The 2,517-nt window shown below is 36.1% G+C and overlaps 1 protein-coding gene across 1 annotated transcript; it reads right to left on the bottom strand.

The window, feature by feature from the left end:
- Positions 1–620: 620 nt before the first annotated feature.
- On the bottom strand, positions 621–2,511 carry LOC114361133 (MMS19 nucleotide excision repair protein homolog; the record flags this gene model as incomplete). Its single annotated transcript, XM_028316080.1, has 2 exons — positions 1,776–2,511; positions 621–887 (listed from the first exon to the last, which is right to left on the bottom strand). Coding segments are annotated over exons 1-2 (903 nt in total), but the record flags the coding sequence as incomplete, so codon positions are not given.
- Positions 2,512–2,517: the final 6 nt, after the last annotated feature.

The raw sequence follows: 2,517 nt of genomic DNA, 5'->3' as shown, positions 1-2,517 counted from the left end.
TTTTTTTTTTAAAAATCCTATGAAAGGGGAGGTCGATTTCTGGCCCACCGTGCTACGGAACCCTAAAAAAACACCCTGTTGTTATTTGGAACATGAACACAAGCTTATCATGATCAAGTATTATTCAAGTCATTTAGTCTCTATTGCAAGAACTCGACCTTATCCAATTCACCAGAGGCAAATGGAGGATTCGAAAAGTCCTTATGCGGGTCAACCGGGTTTTGGGATTGAGGCCTGATATTCCGATTTCTTCCTAATGACATTCACGGGAAGAATGGTGGTAGTCCTGTGTAGCTAGCACGAAAGACTTTCGTCTTCGAATCGTTTGCGTATTTGAAAAAATGCGATACCCAGCCTTCGCATTCAACGATAATGTGACGACCTCGACTGTCAAAATTAGTTTCATTATACCATTTTTCATACAGAGTTCACTTTAGGTCACGTTCACTTGGCACTGTTTAAGTTTTCATACTAAATCTTTTGATTGCGATTCGAATACGCAAACGATTAGAAGTGGAAAGTCTTTCGTGCTAGAGGTACTGATGACTGTGACAGAACCACACACTTACTTTCATTAAACAAATTAAAATATACAAAATGTAAAAATAAGAAACGCTTACCTGTCCAACATCACTATTAAGTACAGTCTTCGGCACCTTTTCAAGTACATACGCCCAACTCAGCAGATAATATTGCTTTGTCTCATCCTCCACTGGCCCGACTGTACTGGTTAGTGATTTGAAGTTCTGGTAAAACCTTTGCTTGTATAACAAACCAGATCTGCAATGCTGTTTTCTGTTCAGGTAATCGGGGTAGTCAGTCATGATCAGTTGGATAGCTTCGCAGCCGTGTTGACTGAATTCTGGTGATGATAGAGTGGTCATGATCTGAAATAGTGAAGGAACTTATTCAAAAGCAATAAATTTTAGTGCATAATAGAATAATAGTGTAGTAGACTAAACAGTTACATTATAAAATCGCTATACTTTTCGTTCGCGTTCGTTTCATCCACAAAGACGCGCTCCACCAATTTTTGGTCTTGGTCGCGCGGGGTGCGGGGAGTTTGATCCGAGCAATGCGAGCGGCATTATTGTAGTGTGCATGTGCACTGATGGATGATTTTAGCGTGTACCGATAACACTCAAAATGGTGGGGCGCGTCTTCGTGGATGAAACGATCCATATTATATCAGAATAGAATATAATAGTTTATTTCAAAGAATATGGTTACAATAATTCTTAAAATGACAAAGTTATATTCTGTCGTATTTTGTTGGCGTAGAAATATTATAAACCATAGGTAATAAAATTACATCATTAGATATTAGCGTGATGTGTCGGTATCGGCACATACAACTATTACAACTGAAAATACTGTAGCGTTTAGCTTGAAGTATCATGCAGACTACAAAAATCCGCTAACGCCTAATTCTAGTACAAATAATGGCGTCAATTTAAAGAAAAGAGGTCTTCCTTATCTTTTAGCCTATTCTAAACACACACATTTACATATCACACTATGATGAAATTGTCGTTAACTAGCTTGTTTATTGAGATAAGTCTTCTAAATTGAAGCACTTATCTTAATGTTCAAGGTAATTAAACTGGTACTGATGAATTGTGTTCTAATACATCACGTATTTGATAAACCACTTTAATTTATATTTGTTGGTTAGTTCTATAAGATTTAGGCAATTTAATACAATAAATATTATTTTATAGACTTTCTAGTTGTAGTAACATTGTGTTATTGAGTTTATTAAATAGTTTTCTTACCTTTTGCAGCCAAAATGTAAACAGTTCATTTCCTCTCATAATTAAAGCCTTTGTTATCCATCCATACAAAACTATTAGTCTTGATGATAAAGCTTGCTCTCTATTGCCCTTAGAAAGAAAATTCTTCAACAGTTCATACAAAAGTTCGAACTTCTGACCATACTCAGCCTTATTCAAGAAATGTGCCACTATTACACAAGCTTTAGTCCGAATAATATCATCGTTACTATCTAACGATTGAGTTAGAGCCATCGTCATTATGTCCTCGAAACTAGAATTGTACACACTCTGATGAACAGAACTATACAGGCAGTGTACCAAGTGAAAATTGGCCTCATCACTTTTAAACTTTTCCAGAATATTCTCTGTGTGCCTTGACAATATTTTCTGTTGCTTCTCTTCTTGTAAACTACTCACTGTATTAGCTATTAACATAAAACCGTGCGACAAGGCCTCCTGTGATCCTGTATGCAGTTCTGAAGTAACCCAAGATAATATAGAATCAATAAGACCATGATCACTCTCGATTTCAGATAATTTCTCATTAGAATATAGACTAGCATTGGACATTGATTCATTCATAGCCTCTACAACTTTAAATGCTTCCGTATCTTTAGTAACAATGACCTTTAACATTTCCTCAATGATTATCTTCGTAAAATCATCTATACTGGCCAAGTTGGACAGCAAATTCAAACGCTTTTCCAACGCAACTTTATCTTGGGTCAGATTCTCTAAATCA

Source organism: Ostrinia furnacalis, unplaced genomic scaffold (genome assembly GCF_004193835.3).
Source record: "Ostrinia furnacalis isolate ACB-3 unplaced genomic scaffold, ASM419383v2 OfSCF5420, whole genome shotgun sequence".
In the NCBI taxonomy this organism is placed as follows: Eukaryota; Metazoa; Arthropoda; class Insecta; order Lepidoptera; family Crambidae; genus Ostrinia; species Ostrinia furnacalis.
This window is presented reverse-complemented; position numbering and strand designations above follow the sequence as displayed.